The sequence below is a fragment of the Aethalodelphis obliquidens genome, unplaced genomic scaffold, assembly GCF_003676395.1.
Source record: "Aethalodelphis obliquidens isolate GAN/ISIS:26980383/991018 unplaced genomic scaffold, ASM367639v1 scaffold63, whole genome shotgun sequence".
Lineage (NCBI taxonomy): Eukaryota > Metazoa > Chordata > Mammalia > Artiodactyla > Delphinidae > Aethalodelphis > Aethalodelphis obliquidens.
Genome location: NW_020838007.1, coordinates 2,270,370 through 2,288,417, shown reverse-complemented (window position 1 = coordinate 2,288,417; position 18,048 = coordinate 2,270,370). Strand labels below are relative to the sequence as shown.

The following is an 18,048-nucleotide window of genomic DNA, read 5'->3' as shown; positions in this document are numbered from 1 at the left end:
GCCTGCAACTACCGCTCTCGGTGTACCCCAGTGGGTCTTCGCTCTGGTGCCTAATCCTGGCCCACCCTCCAGGTCCCCACGACGGTCTTCACACCGCTGGAGTATGGCTGTGTGGGGCTGTCAGAGGAGGAGGCCGTGGCTCGCCATGGAGAGGAGCGTGTGGAGGTGAGTCAGGGCCCCAGGGAGGGGGCTGCCAGGACACAGGCCTGTGTGGCCCTCCACCCCATCATGGCTGCCCCCCACAGAGGCCTGCGGCAAGCGGGAGTGTTGGCGTCCTGCTTCCCGGGGCCTGCAGCTTAGCAGGGCGAGGCGTGGGGCCCGGAACGATGGCTGTGAAGGGCTGGCGGTGCTGGCGGGCAGCCCCGGGAATGATGAGGCCTTTGGGCTGCGGCCCACCTCAGGGGGGTGCATGTCTGCCTTGACCTGAAAGGCTCCTCCTGCCCTCCGACCTCTGCTCGCCTCCACCCCTGCCCTTCTGCCCCCGCCTGGCCCTGTGCCTCCTCCACGAGTCTGGTCCTCGTGGGCCTCTGTCAGCCCAGACCCAGGCACCCACCCCGGAGGGAGGGGTTTGTCATCAGACGGGGGTTTCTCTGGGGTCTGCCTGGTGGGCTGTGGGTGCTGTGGCAGCTTGCAGGCGGGCTGGGAGAAACCGGACCCACGTGGCCACCAGAGCGGCCAGGGGCCCTTTGGGAATGAGCGCCCCGGGCTCCAGTGCCTGCCCTGCATCCCTGCGCCCCGGTTCCCTCCATCAACGGCACTTTATTTGCTATTTTTGTTCGATTCATCACAAGTGCCCTGGGACATGTGTCCGTGGCATTCCGTGATGTTGTTTTATGTTTCACAATGTTGAATGGCCAAATGCCCTTTGTTTGTTTTCTTTTCAATTCTGTCTTCGTTAGAACAATATTCTCTGAAGCTGCATTAATTAATAATGGCTGTGCAGCACATGTGAGGGCTCTGCTCATTTTTTACTCGGCCGCAGCCCCGAATGCGCTATCGGCCCTTCTCAGGCGCTGAAAGCCTTTGTCCAGCAGCTCCGGTGGGGGCCGCGCCCGCCCCGCCTCCTGGCTCGAGTGAGGGCCCGGCAAGAACCGAGGTGCCCGAGGGAGGCCAGACGGGCGGCCGGGCCCCCCTTCCACTGCCTGCGGTCGCCCCGTCCATTCTCTGCAGTGTCCACCTGGGCTGTGCTCCTGGGCGGTGCCCGTGCCTGCACTGAGCCTCGGGCTCTGGGGCAAGTCAGAGGGTGGCCAGTCTGGCACCCGTTCCGCTGCTGTAGTTCTTGGGGGTCTTGGGCCTGGTGGGAGAGCGTCTGTCCGCAGGCTGCCGTGCCGGGAGGAGAGGGGTGCCTCCGAGGCCAGCCGAGCCTTGTCCTTGCCCCAGACCACACCTGCAGGCTGAGCGGGCAGTTCCGGCCCACCCCCCACTGTGCCCACAGCCTGTCGAGCTGTAAAATGCCCCCGGGGCTTATTTTGCTGCAGCCGCTGACCCAGGAATCCGTGTCTTGTCACCCAGGTTTATCACGCGTATTATAAACCACTGGAGTTCGTGGTGCCTGAACGGGATGCGTCCCAGTGTTACATAAAGGTGAGCATCCCCGTGGGCCTGGCCGGGATGAGAGAGAGCCCCCACGGCCGCGCACGCCCCTGCTGACCATGTGCCTTTCAGATGGTGTGTCTGCGGGAGCCCCCACAGCTGGTGCTGGGCCTGCACTTCCTTGGCCCCAATGCTGGCGAAGTTACTCAAGGATTTGCTCTGGGGATCAAGTAAGTCCACAGGAATGTGGGCCGTTACGTGACACTCAGGCTGGGGTCCCCCGAAAGTCAGCGGCACCGCTGTCGGAAGTCTGCCACATCAGGGTCACTCGTGGTCATGTTTTCAGAGAGTGTCTGCCCAATGGGACGGGTCCGGTCGGTCACCTGAGAGGTGGCCATGTCCATCTCTGGCCGGGCCAACCGGGGGGAACAGGCTCATGTCCCCAGCCAGGCCTGAGGGGCACAGTGGGTCTTCTCTGCTCAGAATGAGGGTTGGGGGCTGAGTGCCCAGTCAGTCAGGAGCAGGGCCTCGGCATCAAGTGTGCTGGGAGGGCCTCCCGGGGGGTACGTGTCCTGTGGGGCTGGTCCCAGCTGCAGGCTGTGCATGGCGGGGCCCCGGGGCCCATGCTGTGGAAGCTCTGGTGGGGGTGGGTTTCTGGGTATGAAGAGGCCAGGCAGCTGGTGAGGGGCTGTCAGAGGCAGGAGGGCTGGGGTGAAGCAGAGGGAGGGGGCTGAACTCAGAGAGGAGGGCGAGTGGGCCTGTGCCTGGTGGGCTGGGGGCAGCAGGAGGCCAGGCCAGGCAGGTGGGAGGTGGGCCCCAAGGTGGGGCTGCCTGGCTGCTGCAGGCTCGGGGTGTTTGCTCTAAGGGAGGTGGGGCGGGGCCAGCATAGGTGTTGGCAGGTGTTCCTGGCTGCCAGCTGGAGAAGAGAGGAGGGGGGCCAGGGCTGGGGGACGGTGAGGAGACCGTGACCTCCCAACTCTCCCCCGTGTGCTACCACCTGAGGATGGAGGCAGGGGGACTGGAACACGCCTCCCTGCACTGACTCGTCCCCCGAATCCCCTGTCCCCGGCGTGCAGGTGTGGGGCCTCCTACCAGCAGGTGATGCGGACGGTGGGCATCCACCCAACCTGTGCCGAGGAGGTGGCCAAGCTGCGCATCTCCAAGCGCTCGGGCCTGGACCCCACCGTGACCGGCTGCTGAGGCTAAGCGGCCATCCCTAGACCCAGGGTGCTCAGCATGACTTCTGCCCCCACGACCAGGCTCAGCAGAGGCTCAGAGCCAGGTACGCATGCCAGGTAGGTCTTATGTTTAAGGGGAGTAGGGTGCCACTGTGAATTGCTCTCCAGGTGTAGGAGAAGCTGCACCTGCCGAGAGGGCCCCACCCCCCACAGGGCACTCCAGACCCCAGCTGGGTTGCTGCTGCTCCTCATGTACAGGCGGTGTCTGGGGGCCGGGGTCACCCCGTAGCGCCTGTCCTGGGGGCGGGGGGGTTGGGGACTCAGGGTGTGGAATGCTCAGTGGGCCTCCCTACCACCTGCCCCGCTCAGAACAGCCCAGCTCCTTTCTCTATTGCCCAGAAGGTGGAGATGCAGCCTCGTGCTCAGAGCCACCCACAGTCTGGTTCTGTTAGACTTTGCAAAGCCGGGCTGAGTGGGCTGCCAGAAGCCCCGGGGTGTGATGTTTGTCCTGAGACTCATCTAGGAGGAAATAAGCAAGTCCCTGCCTGACCCCAGCCAAGGGGATGCCTGTGGTTGGGGCCTTTCCGCCTGTCAGCCTGAGAGGGGCAACCCCTGGCCGTCGGCTCCTCCTGGGTTGGGGTCCCAAGGGCCCCGGGGGACTGTGGACAGAGCAGTGAGCACCCACGGGATGCCCACAGGTGGGCGTGAGGGGCCAAGCCACGGCAGAGGATCAGTGGGCCAGGCCCAGAGCCTCTCCTGGGGCACCCAGGGCACTGGCTCCTCCACACCTCCTGGACAGGGCTGCCTCTGATGAGCTTTATCATTTCAGAGTGTTTCTAACAGTTATGCACGACCTGGTAGGGCAGGGCCACCCCTTGGCTGGTTTCTTCTCTGTCCCCCGAGAGTCCCTGTGTGCGGGCGGGTGTGGGGACGTGGGGCCACCCCATGCTGACCCCCATCCTCGGCAGGCAGGATGCTGGAGGCCGAGCCCGGGTGAGCCTCGCCCCTGCCCAGTGCATCTGGACCAACCGCCGAGCACCCTGCAGGGATGGCCCAGGCCTGCATCTCGCACCCCCGCCCATGCCAGATGATGACGACTTGCTCAGAAACCCCCCGCGGGCTGCCCACGTCTGAGTTCACTGGCGTTTCCAGGGCACAAATAAAGAGGGTGTTTTCTGGAAGCGTGCCCTGCCCATGATGTCCCCGACGCGCCCGGGGTGGCCGCCCATCCGTCACCATGGGGAATCCCTTCCGAGTCATACTGTGCTGGGGTCAGTGTGCGGGGGGTCCCCATCACCCCGCCCCGGAGGACCCTGCCTTTCCTCCTGGAGCAGAGCCTCCTGGGAACGCAGGCTGTGTTCCAGAGCCACCTGCCAGTGTCATGGCCGGTGACAGGAGTGGGATGGTGCTGAGGCCCTGTCCCCCGAATGTTCCGCTTTCCCGGGGCCCCATCCAGCTTGTTGGCTGGGCTCAGGCTAATCCCGCACATGGAGGCTGACGGGGAGGGAGGCCCCCAGCACCTGTCAGTCACCGCGGAGAGGTGGCGCTGACAGCGACGGGCAGGGCCCGGTATTGTACTGGGGCTTTAGCGGCGGTTAATCTCGTGTCTTCCCAAAGAAAACATCACTTAGTCTGCCGCCCGGGAGCCCTGGGTGGGACCCTGCTTGTCAGCGAACAAAGAAATGTCTTTGCGCCTTAATGGGCCTGCGGGAACTCAGACGCTCGCGTGAAGCGTGTGCAGCGGCCCTCAGACGCCCCATTGAGACGCCAAGTGCCGGGAGGGGCCAGGCCTCTTGACAAATGCAGCGCGATCAGCCGTGTCCCGTTTAACGCCCGGCTGGTGGCCCCGCGAGGAGGTTCCCTCTGCGCTGAGCATGGCCTCCCAGCCTTGGAGGCAGGGGGTGGGCTTTGCGGGGTCAGCTGACCGGGATGGAAGGGGGGCCCTGGACACTGGGATGGCCGCATGGGGCCAAAGAGGGACCTGACGCGGCCTCGCGGCTTACTGTGATGCCGGGTGATGCAGTCGGGCTGGGAGCCCCACGTACCTGACAGGCGGCCGCCCCATGTCAGTGCCCCTTTCCCAGGGCAGCCTCGATCCAGCTGTGCCTGCGACATCCTGTCTTTGGCCGGTTCACGCAGCCTGTGTGGCCACCGAAGGGAGAACAAAGCCCCCACAGTGCTCGGGACAGCCCTGGGGCGCCGGCAGTGTGGAGGCCCCTCCCCCACGCGGGGCTCACCCCCTCCCCGTCCCAGGCAGGGGCCTGGCCCTGTTCCCAAACATCAGGAGCCACAAAGGGCCCGGCCATGTCCCCCATCCCCCTGCCCTGGGGGCTCCAGTGGGGTGGTGTGTGCAGACCCAGGCTTCCCTCGCTGACCCCCAGTCCCCCGCCCTGCACTTGGGGAGGCACCTGCTGTACTCTTGGGTCTCAGGCCGGAGCTGGGCACAGGGCATTCTGTCCTGCTTGTGTGTCCCTCGGGCTTGCCTGGCTCCAGGTTCGCTCACTGCGTGGCCTGAGACCCCTCCCTGGGCAAAGCCCGGCTCCAATCCCTCCTCCCAGGGAGCATAGGGAGGGGCCAGAACCCCACAGGCCAGGTGCTCTCCACCTGGGCCCAGGGCCGCCTCCTGCACCTTGGCATGTTTTTATGGTGCAATGAAAATATGACTTTAATTCCTCGGATTGTTCTGGGTAACCTACAATGACCCCGCGATGTCCTGCACTCATCTGTGGCTGCGAGTTGTGCAGTGACGTGGGGGAGCTGCCGCTGGGGCCAGCCCACCCCTCCCCTGCCTCTCCCTCCATTGGGAAGCCCTCTGCCGCCACCCCAGTCCTCTCCCAGCCCCCTGAGGTGCTGTCCCCGAGGTCCTGGGCCCCCAGGGAGGCGGATACACAGGGGAGGGTGACCAGTCCTCAAGGCTACACACCCTCTGCAGGCCGTGGGTGCCCCCCAGCATCCCACAGCCGTGTGGTGACCCCCAGTGTTGCTGGGTGGGTAGCAGGGAACACCCACCCCACACATGCCTCAGCCATAGTTTCACGCGGCGGCAGGCCTGGCTGAATAGGTGACCGCCAGGTCCAGCCAGGGATCCTCCAGGCGGAGTTGCCCTGTGAGAAACAGCCATTGTCAGGTGGTGCCCATAGGTTGGGGCATCTGTCCTGTGGCCACAAGCCAGGCAACAGCTCAGAGACGTGGCTGGTGTCCTGGCCTGAAGCAGGCCCTCACCCACCACTCACTACCTGACGCTGAGCTTCCAGGAGCTGCCGCGGTGCAGGTGGCCCAGGGCCCTGCAAGAGGGACGCCGTGAGTAGGCTGGGCAGTGCGCTTGTCCAGAGGCCCAGGGCCACCAGGCTGAATGACTGAGCCCTGTGGACCCTATTCAGGCTCTGGGCGCCCGACCCACCCCAGTCAGGGCACCCCCCACAGTGAGGCCTCAGTGCCCCACACTCACATCACTCACGGAAGCATCTGGTCCTTACGAGTCCACCATGAGAGGCTCCTCCATGCTGGCCGGGTCTGGGCCAGGCCACCAAGAGCCCCAGGCTGCCCCCACTCATCCCTGAGCCCCTCTGGGAGCCCAGGGCCCCTGGGTGCCCTCACCTGAGCCATGGCCTCTTCCTGCCCAGCTTGACCAAGCCTGCCCTGACCTCCACTGCCCACCTCCTTTCTGGTCAGCACCCACCGGTCCTGCTCAGTTCACCCTTGGGTCCTAGTCCGGGTGCACGTGGGGGGACGCTGTGGGCCTGTCACTGCCAGAAACAGGTTGGGAGATGCCCCCACACACCCCTGGGGCAAACAAGCCCAGCAGGGTGCCTGGGCCCGAGGTGGCCACATCACAAACAGCCCCATGAGTGTCCCCTGCCCTGTCTCTGCTGTAGTGCCAAGGTCCCACAGCACATCCCTCTGCTGGCCCAGTCCTGTCAGGAAGCATCTTTGGTGGAAGTGATGCCTGATCCCGATGGCCACAGATGGCATCCCCTTGGGCGGGTGCCATGGTGCCTGGGGACAGTAGCTGGGTTGTCTGCCCCGAGTAGCCAGGGTCCGGCAGGAGACCCGCTCCTGCTGACACACCGGATCTTTTGGGCAACACTGGGAGGGAGAAGACTGTTTTATAGATGCTGCTTCTTGGTCTGCAGGAGCTTGGCCTCAGGACAGGTGGGCTGTGGCCTTCAGACCTGGGTCTGACGTCTGTGGGGGGAAGCACAGCCTAGTCTGCCCCGAGGCAGACTCCTGCTCTCCCCGTTTGCTCTCCCCAGGCCCACTCCTCCCCATTGGCCGGCCCTCCCTGCGGCCCAGCTCCTGGAGATCTCTCGGGTTTCTGGGCCTGCCCCGAGGGCTCTGGGAACCCTGCACGTCCTGGGCCCCAGCCAAGCACCTGTGCCTTCCCAGGGCCAGCAGAGCATCTTAGAGCTGAGCCCGCCTAATCCCAGCCAAACGTGGCTTATGGTGCTCGGGTGTCCCTAATCCTGAAACCCAAGCCCGGGTCCCAGCAGCCATACCAGCACCGTCCAAGTGGGCAGCAGGAGGACCACCTCCCTCTGCGTGCCTGTTGTTTGGAGCTGACCCCACTGGGGACAGGGCACCCGCAGGGTGAACACCCAATCCTGACGAACGCAGGTGAGCTCAGGAATCACCGAGCCCTCACTGCCTGGCTGGTCCTGCTCCAGCCTTGCCCCCGGGCTGCCCAGCGGCGACAGCAGAAGCAAACAGGAGAGGCAGGCCTGGCTAAAGCCTTGAGACTCTGGCCTCTAGGGTTTCATGGGACAGTGATGCAGCCTGCAGTTCCATGAAATTAAGTTTGTTGGGGTTTTATTTTCCTAATAAATTTGGGATCTTTATGGCATAAATCTGATGATCAAGTAACACCAAAAGCTTGGGAATAAAGTAGAACCATGAGCAACAGGCACTGTGGCCTTGTTACGTAGCAGCTGGGGGTCAGGAGCCTGCAGGGCCCAGCTCCCTGCCTGGCCGCCAGCCACTGACCCGGCCAGGGCTCCAGGCACTGGGCATGGCCCCCCACAGGCCCCCTTTTCATAATTAGGTTATCGAGGCATGCAGCCCATGATGGCAAGAATGGCTAGTGGCCCCTGATGGTCTTAGTATCTTTGAAGAATTTTCATACCCATAAGTTCCCCCAAAGCAGATGTAAGTGGCTCCTGAGCTACCAGGGTCAAGATGTGTTACAGAACAGGAGGCAATGGAAGCAACATCTGGACGTGTCTTCTTTGGGCCCCCACCTGACAAGTGAGAAGACTGATGCCCAGACCCCCAGGTGCCCCGTGGGGCATGAAGGTGCAGCCAGGCCCCTGCCTGTGGGAGAGGGTGGATGGGAGGCGAGCCCTCTGCGGCCTCAAAGGCGCATTGTCCTGCCCCGGTGGCTGGAACTGGGCCGGGTGATTATAATAATAACGTCCTGACGCTCAGCAAGCGGTTGGGTTTCCATAGCTCAGGGAGTATCTGGTTTTCAAAGGGGAGACATTGTACAAGTGGAGTGTTGTTCACATCAGCCGTTCTCTGCAGGTCAGAGGCCCGCCCGGCGCCTGCCTCCTCCCAGAGGTGCATGCCTGGGCACACCGGGCGAGGAACTGCACCGGGAGGCCCTCCCCACCTGCCCTACAGGGCTGCGAGGACCAGGTCCTGCCGCGGGGAGGCAGAGAGTGGGATCACTTCCCCCACGGCACTCGCCTGGCCCTTAAGCCTTTGCCAGGCTGTGCCTCCAACCTTCTGCCTGGCCAGCCCCCCTCCTTGGTTATGATTCAGTGCAAGGCTCTCCCTCCAGGAAGCCTTCCTGGAATGGTGTTTCTCTCTTGCCCTGAAGGAGCCTCCCTTCCTCATGTCTCTGTCCCCAGCATGGTGCCTGGTGTGTAGTAGGTGCTCGAGGCACAGCTGTTGATGAACCTGGGTGTGAAGCCTTTATGTTGTGTTTTCCATCCTGACAGGTCCGAGGAGCCTGCTTTGCAAGGTCTGAGCTCCACACACCGTGTGTCCGTGGAAAGGGGTGCAGCTCAGAGCTGACCTGACTTCCTGCAGCTTTCCTCCTCCAGCTCTCATGTGCCAGGGCCACACAGGGGAGCAGGAGGCCAGGTCTGCTCCAAGTGTTCCACTAGGTGCTGTGTGTCTTAATACAGGCAGGCATAGCTGGATTGGTGCTATTGGAGACAGATGTACAGGGGGCAGAGGGGCTGGTCTGGGTGGTGTCTGAGCAGCTTGTATAAAGCTAACTTTTTTGCAAATAAAAGTGATCAACTCCACACAAAATAGAAAAGATACTGTCTGAAGGCACTGAAGATCAACCAAAAGCAATAAAAATCTAGAGGGAATCCAGCCACTGGAAAAAGAAATGTACTGAGTGAGATTTGCGTGTATATGCTTTTCCCCTGAGGGCCCTCCCTAGGGCAGGGCACCAGTGACCAGAATGGGAATAGGAAGCTGTAGTCCTGTTGGCTTGAGGTGCCAGAGAACAGCTGGGGTCAGCCAGAGCATCTGGAAATGAGGGAGAAAATCCCTGAAAACCTGCATGTAAACTCCCGTCAGATCCTTGGTTGATGACTGAACTGCTCGTGTGGGAGCGAGACTCAAGGAGGAGAGAGCAGAGATTTCAGTGATCATCCACTGCAGGGGGACAGAGAGTTTGGATCTCAAGTCCCACCAAGTCACAGGGGCTGTGCAAGCACTGTGGGCTTTCCCCTGAAACTACAGCAAGTCCACACCTTGCGAGAAAAAATTAGGTTCCAAGACTAACGGGTTTGTGTAGGACTAAAGGCAAAACTGCAACAGATCCACCCTCACAAAAATAAAACAATGCCTCCAAAAGTTCAAAGTGGAAGGCCTGATGAAACAAAGGCCAACACACTTCAGAAGATAACAGACTCCAAAGGCTCTACAAAATGCCATCAGTGTCCAGAACGCAACTAAAAATGACTAGATGTGTGAGGAACGTGGAAATGTGATTCCTAGCCAGGAGGAGAAAGCAGTTCCTAGAAACCAGCCCCAAGATGATCCAGATGTTGGAATTAAATTTTTTTAAAATAAATTTATTTATTTTTGGCTGCATTGGGTCTTTGTTGCTGTGCGCGGGTTTTCTCTAATTGCAGAGCAGGGGCTACTCTTTGTTGCGGTGTGCGGGCTTCTTATTGAGGTGGCTTCTCTTGTTGTGGAACATGGGCTCTAGGCATGTGGGCTTCAGTAGTTGTGGCATGCGGGCTCAGTGATTGTGGCTCACAGGCTCTAGAGTGCAGGCTCCGTAGCTGTGGAGCACGGGCTTAGTTGCATCGCAGCATGTGGGATCTTCCCAGACCAGGGCTTGAACCTGTGTCTGTTGCATTGGCAAGCGGATTCCAGGGAAGTCCCTGGAATTAAATATTAAAACAGCTTTTATAAATATAGGTAAGTCCTCAAGGGAAAAATTGGCCATAATGAATGACCACAGAGAATTTTAGCAGAGAAACGGAAATGGTCAAAGAGAACCAAATAGAAATTCTAAAACTGAAAAGTATAACAATAAATGAAAATGTAACTTGATGGACTTTAACGGATTTTAAGAACAGTTTGGAGATGGCAAAAGAAAGGGTCAATGATCTTGAAGACAAATAAATAAGAATTGTCCAATCAAAAGAATAGAGAGTAACAATAGAGGTAATATGGATGAGAGACCACAGTAGAAAGTCTAGGGACTTCCCTGGTGGTCCAGCAGTTAAGACTCCGAGCTCCCAGTGCAGGGGGTCCAGATTCGATCCCTGGTCAGGGAACTAGATCCCACGTGCCACAACTAAGCGCCTGCATGCCGCAACTAAAAGATCCTGCACGCCGCAACGCACATCCTGCATGCAGCAACAAAGATCCCACATGCTGCAACTAAGACCCGGCACAGCCAAATAAATAAATAATTATTTTTTTAAAAAAGAAATAAAGTTTAATATAATCGTGCTTCGGAGGGAGAAAAGAGAGAGAATGGGGCATAAAAAAAATTTGAAGAAATGATGACCTGAAATTTCATTAATTTTGGGTCAACTTATAGATCCAAGAATCCCAACAAATCTCAAGCAGTATAAACATAAAAACAAACAGCCAGGCAGGCAGGCATATCACAGTCAAGCTCTTGAAAATCAAAGACAAAGAGGAAACTGTGAGAACAGTTGGAGGAATAAGGACACGTTACATGTGTCTGACTGCACATCGAAAAAATGAAGGTGAGAAGAAATGGAATGAAATCTACATTCAGAAAGAAAGCCAACCCAGAAATATTATTCAAAAATGAGGGAGAAATGAAGACACTAAGGTGACAGCTGGAGTGATTGCTTGCACTACAAGAACTAAGGTAGGAGCGACCAGAGCAAATTTGAACAAAGAAATGGCAGGAATGGTTCTGGGTTCTGCTGTCCACCAGCTGGCTCTAGGGACGGGCCCTGAGGAAGGTCCAGGGGCAAGCAGCACAGGCAGGCTTAACAGGCTGGCAGTCCTCAGGCAGCTGGCGTCACCTCTTGGGCTGCGTGTCCCTGTTTCCTTGCTGCCCTAGCTCTGGGGAGCCACAGACCTGACACCAACCCTGAACACTTCAGAGCCTGACGACTGCCTCTGGGCCTCCCAGTTCAAACACACATCCAGGTCCAATAAGCACATGAAAAGATGCTCAACATCACTAGTCACTAGGGGAATGCAAATCAAAACCAAAAGGTACCACATCACGCCCATTAAGATGGCCATTATTTAAAAAAAAAAAAAAAAAAAAGAAAGAAAAAGAAGAAAAGAACACCTGTTAGTGAAGATGTGGAGAAATTGGAACCCTTGTGCATCGCTGGCGGGAATGAAAACTCATGCAACCACTGTAGAAAATTTGGCAGTTCCTCAAAAAGTTAAACATAGCATTACCATATGACCCAGCAATTCCACTCCTAGGTACATACCCAAAACAATTGAAAGCAGGGACTCAAACAGATATTTGTATACCCACATTCACAGCAGCATCAGTCACAACAGCCAAAAGATGGGAGGAACCCAAGTGTCCACCAACAGATGAATGGATAGACAAAATGTTGTATATATGTAGAAAGGAATATTATTGTCTTAAAAAGGAACAATAAGTCTGATAGGTGCCACACCATGGATTAACCTTTAAAACATTCTTCTAAGTGAAATGGCAAATAATATGTGATTCCAACTATACGAGGTACCTAGAATAGGCAAATTAATATAGACAAAGTAGAATAGAGGTTACTGGGAGCTTGGGAAAGGGGTGGTGAGGAGGAGTGTTTAATGGGGACAGAGTTTCTGTTTGGGGTAATGAAAAAGTTCTGAAGATGATGGTGGTGAAGGTTGCATAATAATATGAATATACTTAGTGCCACTGAATGTAGACTTAAAAATGGTTAAAATAAATTTTATGTATATTTTACAATTTAAAATATATATATACATAGAAGATGGCCTGAATAACAAAATAAAGTTTTGGACCCAAAAAGGTATTTTCTGATGGTGTGGCCCAGTTGGGTGGGTGTGGTTGGGTGTTTTGCACAAGTCTGCTGCCCACTCTCCGCTGACTGCCCTGAGTTGGCCTTAGCTGCCAAACTGTCGGGAACTCTGTCGGGAACTCCCCTTCTCCTTTGAAGCAGGAAGTTTAAATTATCAGGTCAATTAGGAAAGACACAACCGAAAAATACAAGTTTCATTCACACTTCCAGGAGGCGTTTCCTGGCTGGGTGCCACCTCTATTAGTTTTGGCGAGGCTGCTGAAAGCCCCACAAACCCTGAGAAGGTACAGTGTAATCTTTGATTCTGTTTCAAGGATCAAAGCAAGTGAGTTTGGCTGTAAATGCAGATAACATTTCAGAGATGGTTTCATGAAAGAAGTCGCTAGACCAGGGCAGAAAGGGAGCTGGTGTTACATCACTTCCAGTGACCTCGGCCGCCTTGGCCCTGGCAACCTGTCCCCACCTGGGGGCCCCGGGGCACGAGGTGCTAGAGGTCTCGCACGTAGGGCAACAGCGCTCCCCCGCACCGGCGCCTCCTGTGCCGGGGCGCTGGCTGGGCAGCCGCTCAGGGTCCAGCCTTGAGGGGTGAGTTGAGCCAGCCCGTCCACGGCGAGGGAACCGGGCTCCTCAGGGGACGGTCCTCGGGGCCAGCCCCGCCCCGTCGCTCCTGGGCGCACGTACGCGCCCGGCCCCTGCTGGTCTCCAGCTACGGGTACTCTCCGGGCACTCCGTCCAGGAAACGCTGCAGCCCCTCTGTGCCAACCCTCCCAGGTGCCCTCGGCCCCCAACATCCCTCCTGACGCTCAGCACTCAGTGCAGTTGTCGCCGCGTCTGTCCCTGAGTCCCAGCTAGAGCCAGGTGGACGCAACGATCCCGCCGCACCGAGCCGTTCCTCAGCGCAGCGCGCCGCGGGCGCCTGCGCACGCGACCCCGCCCGCCCTCCGGACCCGGCCCTTCCTGCGCCTGCGCACGCGGCCCCACCTGCTCTCGTGGCACTCCGCGCGGCGTCCGGCTGAGCGCCCTCCCATCAACCCTCGCGTCCTGCTGCCCCGCTGGCAGGGCCCGGAAGCGCCTGCGCTACCGAGGCTTCACAACGCAGGGCGCAGGCGCAGCGCGGCTGGGAGGCCAGCGAGGGGCGTTCCGGGAGCCGGCGCGGGGACGTAGGGGTCGGCCGCGCGCACGCAGGGGGCGTGGCCGCACGACAAGGCGGTGCTGGGGCTCGCGCTGCTCGCGGCTGGGGTCGCGGGCTGTGCCCGGCGGGTTAGTGTGTTGGGGTCCGCGCCCTTCCGTCCCTTCCCGACCCCGGTCCGCGCCGGCCCTGGCCTCGCCTCGCGGCGGCCGGTCTCGTCCGTTTTGTAGGTGCGCTCGGACTCGCTGTCGAGGGAACCGGACCGTCGTGGCGCCGCGTGGCCGCAGGTAGGTGGGCTTCGTGCGGCGGCGCCTGAACCGGGCGCGCGCTGTCCTGTCCCGGGGAAGGGCCGGGTCCCTCGGCGCCGGGCAGGCTGGGGACCTCGCTCCCCGAATTAGTGAGAGCCAGGCGGGGCGGGGTCCCGGGCGCGCACGGCAGCGGCTGCCTCCCCTCACAGGGGGCAGGAGCGGGAGTGGTTCGTGGTCACCGTTTTTTCAGCGCTCGGTGAGAAACTGGACCGGACGGCATTTACCTGCTGTCTTCGGTCTCTGCCTCCCTAGCGTGTTTTTAGCGTTAGGATGGGACGGGCTTTCGGGTGGAAGACCCCCACCTCCCGCCTCGCCACCAGCGTTGGGGGTTGGGGAGGCAGGTGCTGGGGCCCCTGGCGGCTCCGAATGCTGCAGGCCGCCCTGGGAGGTCCTGGGCGGAAAGACCAACAGGCCGTGCCCCCTGGAGGAGCTCCCGCAGATGGGGGTAGGTAAACACGTGGGAAGCCGCCCCGAAGGTGAGTGCAGACTGGCGCCCCTAGGTGGGAGCCGGTTGAGCAGTGGGGGGCGGGGTGTGTGTGTGTGTGGAGGGCTTGTTGGGGAAATCGCGCCAGGAGGAGTGAAGCAGAGAGCGCTCTGTGCAGGCCGGGAGTGGACCTCGTGTTGCAGGGAGACTGGGGAGGTGGCTACCCTCAGGCTGGACTGCGGGAGGACTCCTTGCATCCGACGGGAACTGCACCTCCTTTTTTGTTTTGCGTTTCTTTGGGCTGCTCAGGGGTGATGATGGTCACTGTTCTCCAGGCCCTTTGCAGGGACCACCTTGGGGTGGGGAGAGTAGACAGAGCAAGTGGAATTTAACTCGAGTTCGGATTCTGGGCTGTTGACAGGGAGGGGAATGCAGGGAGGATATGTTTGGGGTGGGGGTGGCTGCACTGTGAGTAGCGACATGAGTCTAGGAGACACAGGACGGGTGTGGGGGTGGGGGGAAAGCTGGAAGGCACACAGGTTGTGCTTGCCATGCTTCTGGGGCTGTGATGTAAAAAGATCTTATGACACATTGTGCACCTGACAGTACAGTGCTTGGGCGGCTGGGAGATGGTTCACAGGACTGTGAAGCGTAGCTTGTAAATGGCGTGGTGATGTGTGGTGGGGTCAGCTGCCTCTGCCACTAACTGGTTGGTGTGTGTGGCCACAGACGAGTGACTTTACTCACCACCGTGCCTCGGGGTCAGCCTCATCAGGGGTCATTGTTGGCCATGACTAGAGCCGTCAGTGAAGGTTGTTATTGTCACTCCTGAAATTCTTTGACAGCCATCCAGGCCGTCCAAGGAAGCCCAGGGGGATCTGATCTGGCCCCCTGATCTGGCCTCCTGGGATTGACATCACCGCCATCACATCTTGCCCTTGAAACATCCCAGGTGGCATGTACCTGCTTTCTGGGACCTCCCAGGCAGGCCTCTGGGCCCCCTTGCATGGACAGCTCCTGGTGGGGGCCCAGGGTCGGCTGCCCAGTGGTGGTGGTTGGGCCTAGTTCCCACTCTTCCCACCTTGTTTTTGGACAGATCGCCTCGGATGGTGGCCTGCGTCTGACAGTCCCATCAGCTCTTCTCAGCTCTTCTGAGGCCGCAGTGGTCAGCTCCCCGCTCAGCACTTGCCTGGAGCACCCCTTCGCAACCGTCTGTCCCGTTGTGTCTGCGCGCCGCTTCTGCCCACCCTCTGGGCGCCGTCCCTCCCTCCTCTCCCCCTTCTTTCTCTAGTTGACGTGACAGCTCCCGTCTGCTCCCAGCATGCCTCGTGGCCGGCGCCAGGGCCCTCGCAATCCCATCCGGGCGGCAGCCAACTACGCCAATGCACACCCCTGGCAGGAGGACGGGGCCACTCCTGGGGTTGCGTACACCCCCCTAGTGGATCCCTGGATTGAGCGGCCCTGCTGTGGGGACCCTGTGTGTGTGCGCACGACCATGGAGCAGAAGAGGTCAGCGAGTGGTGCTGTGGGCTGTAAGCCCGCGGAGAGGGGCCCCCCGGCAATGCGCATGGGCCCGCGGCCCCTCAGGGTGGACTTCCACTGGGTGCCCGGCTCAGACCCAGGCACCTTCGATGGCTCCCCTTGGCTGCTGGACCGTTTTCTGGCCCAGCTGGGTGATTACATGTCCTTCCGCTTTGAGCACTACCGGGACAACCTCAGCCGCGTCTGCGAGATCCTCGGGCGCCTGACGGGCCGAGCCCGGGCGTGGGCAGCCCCCTACCTCGATGGGGACCTGCCCCTGCCTGACAACTATGAGCTTTTTTGCCAGGATCTTGAGGAAGTTATTCAAAACCCAAACAACTTTGCTGAGTACCACGCTGCAGGGCCCTGTTCTTTGCCTCTGGCCTCGAGCCAGCCACCAGTGGCCCCACAGCTGCCTGTAGTGAGACAGTACTTAGCTAGGTTCTCAGAGGCCTTGGCCCTCAACATGGGCACTCCCCCCAGGTCTGTCCCCGCTGCTCTGGCCACCCCCACTGTTTCTAGTTCCAATTCCACATCTAGAAATGCTCTATCTGAGCAGCTGCTAGCCATGGAGAGCAGCTCTGGGCCTGTGGAACCTTCTGCCTTGTCCAACTCTGCAGGCAGTGCTGGTCCTGGTCCCGTGGGGCCATCTTCTTCCCAGCCAGGGGAGGCGGCCCCCAAACCTGTCCTTGCAGTTGCAGAATCTGCTGAACCCCCTGCCCAGAAACCAGGTCCCACTAACCCAGGGGGTCCAGGACCCCAGAAAACAAAGGAGGAGGTTTCTGAGACAGAGGCAGGCCAGGAGGCATCCTTAGGTACCCCAGAGGGGGCAGTGGACACCCCAGCCACCCTAGGAGAGCCACCATTCTGTCCCACGCACCAACCCACAGCACTGGATTCCGAACACGGCCTGGGCAGGTATGGCAGTGCCCCCTTGTCATGAAGTGGTCTGCGTGACCAGGGAACCCCACGGCCCCCCTGTCAGGACAGTGGGGTATTGCCAGCTAACTCTAGATGGGGTGCACCAGGTAGTGCCCTGTCCACTTGCCCCATTGCTGGGCAGGAGATGGACTTGTTTGGCGTCTACCATGTCTGAGCACAAACAGCTCCCCTTAAACTCCCACCCCAGGGCACAGCAGGACAGTGGCCTCTGCCCTGTGCCCCTCATTCTCCAACTCAGTGGCCCAGAGGCTGCCTCCCACTGGGCTCTTGGCTGCATCCCAACACCTTGTTGGGAAGCGCCTTCTCACTTGGCCTGTTCCCGCTAGTTGGAAAGAATTGCGTAGACCAGTCCCCATCAAGTTTGTACAGTCCTTGTAACTAGTCCCCCCCAAACCCACCCCCTTCAGTGCTGGCTGGGACTGGACTGGGTCTGCTGTGCCAGCCCTTTTGGATCTAACTCCTGTGGTGTCTGCTTTGACTCCTGCCCCAGTCTCTGCTCCCTGTGTCCCCTATCCTCTGGACTGGAAGTTAAGGAAGGGTGCATGGAGAAAGCAGCTGCTTTCATTATTCAGTATAAGTGGGAGGGTGTCTTGGCAGAGAAGGGTGCTTCCCTATGTACGGGCTTACCAGCAGCCCTGGCCCACTGGGACAGCTTTAATGCAGGAGGGTGGAGTGGGGGCCTCCTTGCCAGTCTCAGCTCCCTTTCAGGCATTTGCCTGCAGTGTTAGCATCTAGTCTTGTTTTGGCCCGCGCTGCCCTCCCCTCTGCTCTTCAGCATCCTGCCTCCACGCCCACTCGTGCACTTGGCTGCTTCAGCACTCAACGCCCAGCACTGTAATGACTTGTGCCTCTGGATGGACTGTGAGTCCCTAGGGCAGGGCTCCATCAGTCAACCTCGTGTCCCTGCTACACAGTCGGTGCTATTAAACATGGGTTGGATCCATGGCTGAGTGAGTCCTTGTCCATCTGGGAGCAGAGTCTGGGCCCAGCCGCGAGCACCCAGTCAGCGTTGCAGGTGTGGTTCATGGCAGGGACTTGGATCCTTGCAGGGTCTGGCTGAATGGGTGGGAGTGGGAGGCTTGGTGGGAGGGGTGTGGCCTTGAGAACTATCTTCCAGGCTAGCGGTGAAGTGAGCAGGCAGCAGGCCAGGGCTGTGAGTCCCCAGGGCCGAGGGTGGAGTGAAGGAGTACCTGCTCTGCACAGGGAGGGTTTTCTAGTAACAGAGCTGACTGGGAGGCTTCTCCAGCCCAGGTCAGCACAGGACAGGCACAGTGCATCTGCTCCGAGGGACAGATAGGCAAACATTTCAGGCCCCTGTGGGTCCTATAATTGGGAGAACAAAACACCTTCCTGGAGAATAGGAAAGAAAAAGAAGTGGAAATATAACTGCAATCAGAAAGTCATTTTAGGAAGGAAAGTAATAAGCAAATGGTAAATTTTAAGTAAAATAGACATTGTTGGGATTACTTCATTAGTAATTTGCTTGAAAATGTTCTGGGTTCAGGTGGTTTTATTTCTGAGGTATTTTACGGCACAGACACCTCATAAG

General features: G+C 59.2%; 3 protein-coding genes across 10 annotated transcripts in view; all 3 read left to right on the top strand.

Moving 5' to 3' along the window:
- The window catches only part of TXNRD2 (thioredoxin reductase 2), a 34,611-nt gene extending 30,719 nt beyond the window's left edge, over positions 1-3,892 (top strand). For 4 of the 7 annotated variants that reach the window (XM_027088476.1, XM_027088482.1, XM_027088481.1 and 1 more), the window contains exons 14-18: positions 73-165; positions 1,513-1,584; positions 1,666-1,763; positions 2,610-2,828; positions 3,680-3,892. In XM_027088476.1, coding sequence (XP_026944277.1) covers positions 73-165; positions 1,513-1,584; positions 1,666-1,763; positions 2,610-2,733 — 387 coding nt within the window. In that variant the 3' untranslated portion in view covers positions 2,734-2,828; positions 3,680-3,892. The remainder of the gene's footprint in view (positions 1-72; positions 166-1,512; positions 1,585-1,665; positions 1,764-2,609; positions 2,829-3,679) is intronic. The other 3 variants (XM_027088479.1, XM_027088477.1, XM_027088478.1) reach the window with 3 other exon arrangements.
- A 9,585-nt stretch (positions 3,893-13,477) lies between these two features.
- RTL10 (retrotransposon Gag like 10) lies at positions 13,478-17,442 on the top strand. The gene is made up of 2 exons (XM_027088618.1): positions 13,478-13,591; positions 15,133-17,442. The coding sequence occupies exon 2, from the start codon at positions 15,358-15,360 to the stop codon at positions 16,498-16,500; it is 1,143 nt and encodes a 380-aa protein (XP_026944419.1). The 5' UTR covers positions 13,478-13,591; positions 15,133-15,357; the 3' UTR covers positions 16,501-17,442.
- Positions 13,482-18,048, top strand: part of GNB1L (G protein subunit beta 1 like) — a 45,568-nt gene continuing 41,001 nt past the window's right edge. The window contains exon 1 of one of the 2 annotated variants that reach the window (XM_027088619.1): positions 13,482-13,591. The gene's annotated coding sequence lies outside the window, so the exon portion shown is untranslated. Of the gene's footprint in view, positions 13,592-17,413; positions 17,515-18,048 lie in introns of those variants that run through there. The other variant, XM_027088621.1, reaches the window with a different exon arrangement.

Excerpts from the sequence above, each read along its gene's own strand:
- RTL10 (XM_027088618.1), top strand. The coding sequence starts at position 15,358 with ATGCCTCGTGGCCGGCGCCAGGGCCCTCGCAATCCCATCCGGGCGGCA.